General features: G+C 53.0%; 1 protein-coding gene across 1 annotated transcript in view; it reads left to right on the forward strand.

Moving 5' to 3' along the window:
* Window positions 1-1,296: 1,296 nt before the first annotated feature.
* Window positions 1,297-2,174, forward strand: part of Triagg1_10762 (uncharacterized protein) — a gene marked incomplete at both ends in the record, with an annotated part of 1,602 nt that continues 724 nt past the window's right edge. Inside the window, one exon of the mRNA XM_062894869.1 lies at window positions 1,297-2,017. Within this exon, the coding sequence (XP_062750260.1) occupies window positions 1,297-2,017 (721 nt within the window). The remainder of the gene's footprint in view (window positions 2,018-2,174) is intronic.

The following is a 2,174-nucleotide window of genomic DNA, read 5'->3' on the forward strand; positions in this document are numbered from 1 at the left end:
CCAGGATCCATCCATACTGTATTGTGCATACATACAAAAAGCACGCTCTCCCTTGAACCCAGCAGTGCGGAGAAGCTGCATTGCATTACTTGGACTGGACTGGACTGGTTGGTGGCTGGCTTGCCTTTCCCGTCCCATGCAGGCTTCGCACAAGCTCTGCCAAGCTGCTGGTTCTGGACCAATCCTGAACCAATAATTCTCTCTCTTCGACCCCGAGGGAGCAAAAGCTGGGGCAGGCCCTTTTTTCGTCGTCATCTTGTCTCTTTTCGGGGCCCGGACCCCCCAACCACGCCGCATGCCGTGAAGAGACTAAGTAAGACCTCTGACCTGAGACCCAGCAAACGCAGAGCATCGTTCTGTCTCACTTGCTTGCGTCTGGCACTATTTTCCTGGGCCTTTTTTTTTAGCCTTTGTTCTTCTTTCTTAATTGTACCCGTTTGCTTTAATCCACCTCGGTTACACCTTATTTCGACTCTTTGCTTTTTCTTTTCCTCATCGTCCTCCTTCGTCGTCATCATCATCTTCTTCTTCTTCATGAATCATCTTGTTGCTTGATATATCCCAGCCATCATCACATCGAGCACTCATATATACCGTATATACTCTGTATATATACTCGCACACACAGATATATATAGTATATATATATACGCACCAATCTCGGTGCGCATACATGAGCTCCGCACAAGCATTCCAGATCCTCAAAGCACAAACCAGCTGAAAACCACCACTCGGACATCAAGCCCTATTGCCGCGCCGAGATCGAGGCCGGGCGTCCACAGCCTCCACTTGGCTCCCGAGGCCCTTTTGCACTAGCTGTCGCGTCTTTTGCTTGTTAATTGATAGAGCTGGGTAGCGCAACCGGAATTCCTGCAACTCCGTCTCTCTCTCTCTCTCTCTCTCTCTCTCTCTCTGTTGAACCTTTAACGGCTGGCATACCCACCCCCCTTGGCTCATTCTCAGCCGACTCACCACACCACCGCTTCGCCTATGCAGTAGTCCAAGAGACTTCTCGCTCTCGTTCTTTAGTCTGGGATTTTTCCTTTTTCTTTTTTTATTCTTTTTTTACTCTTCTTCTCTGTTTCCAATTCCCACCATCCATCTTCGTCGTCGTCGTCATATTTGACACGGCATTACAATTCCGTTTTCATAGTCTTCTCTCCTGCTTGTAGCTGGGCCACGGCATCATTACCCACGCCTGCAAGTCAGGCTCTTAACTGACCCTCTCCCTCGATATCCTCTCTCTTCCTTGGACGTAGCTCTCTCAAATTCATCTCCTCTCGCCAAATATCAATCATGTCTCATAACGACTCTCCACAAACTCCTCCTCTGCGTTCATCGCCCTATCCCAGCGCCAGATCAAAGCTTCCTCAGCTATACGTCGTCGATACCACCATGAAGCCGCAAGAAGACGACGCCAACGACCAGCCGTGCTCACCCCTGTCACCGGTGTCAGCGTCGCCCTGGGAAGACGCCTCGGCTGCATCAACCGAAGCAAGCATCCCGTCAACGCCCACAACCCAAGTCAGCCTCAACGATGCTCTGCATACGGCCTCTTTCCCTCTGCTACTTCCAGACTTCCCCAGCAGCAAGACCCAGCCTTCATCTCAGTCAGCCCCCTCAGAAACCGCAGATGTAAAGGTGCCCCCTGAATCAATGGGGGGCCCCATCAAGCACATCCCGCCGAGATGGGCCCTCAAAGGCGACATTTACACCTTTTCCTTTTGGACGCCTCCTTCGGCTGCTGGCTCGCTACCCGAACACGCATACTCACCGCTCGAGGGGAAGACGTCGTTTGCCGACGAGACGATGAGCAGGCCGGTTGGTGGCCTGAGCATGATCCAGATCCTGAGCTACACGGACTCGCCCGTGGGGCCATATGACGAGATGCTGGTGGCGCCGGGCAGCTTTGAGTGGGAGAGGACGGAGCCTGGAGGCGAGAAGAAGAAGGGCTGCAACCCCAAGATTACGAGGATCTATGTGTCAACGCCGAACAGCTGCTTCAACGGGAGGACGAGTAAGTGTTTTTTGATATTTGTTTGTTCGTTGTGTTACCGTTGTGTGATGGGAACTAAGGAGGATATCATCAAACCCCCCTTGGCCTCCCCCTTTTCACCATCATTTTTGCCCCGGCGGGGGGGGGGGCGGGGGGGGGGGGGGGGGGGGGCGGGGCG

This window comes from Trichoderma aggressivum (assembly GCF_033847375.1).
Source record: "Trichoderma aggressivum f. europaeum strain CBS 100526 chromosome Unknown scaffold_085, whole genome shotgun sequence".
NCBI lineage: Eukaryota > Fungi > Ascomycota > Sordariomycetes > Hypocreales > Hypocreaceae > Trichoderma > Trichoderma aggressivum.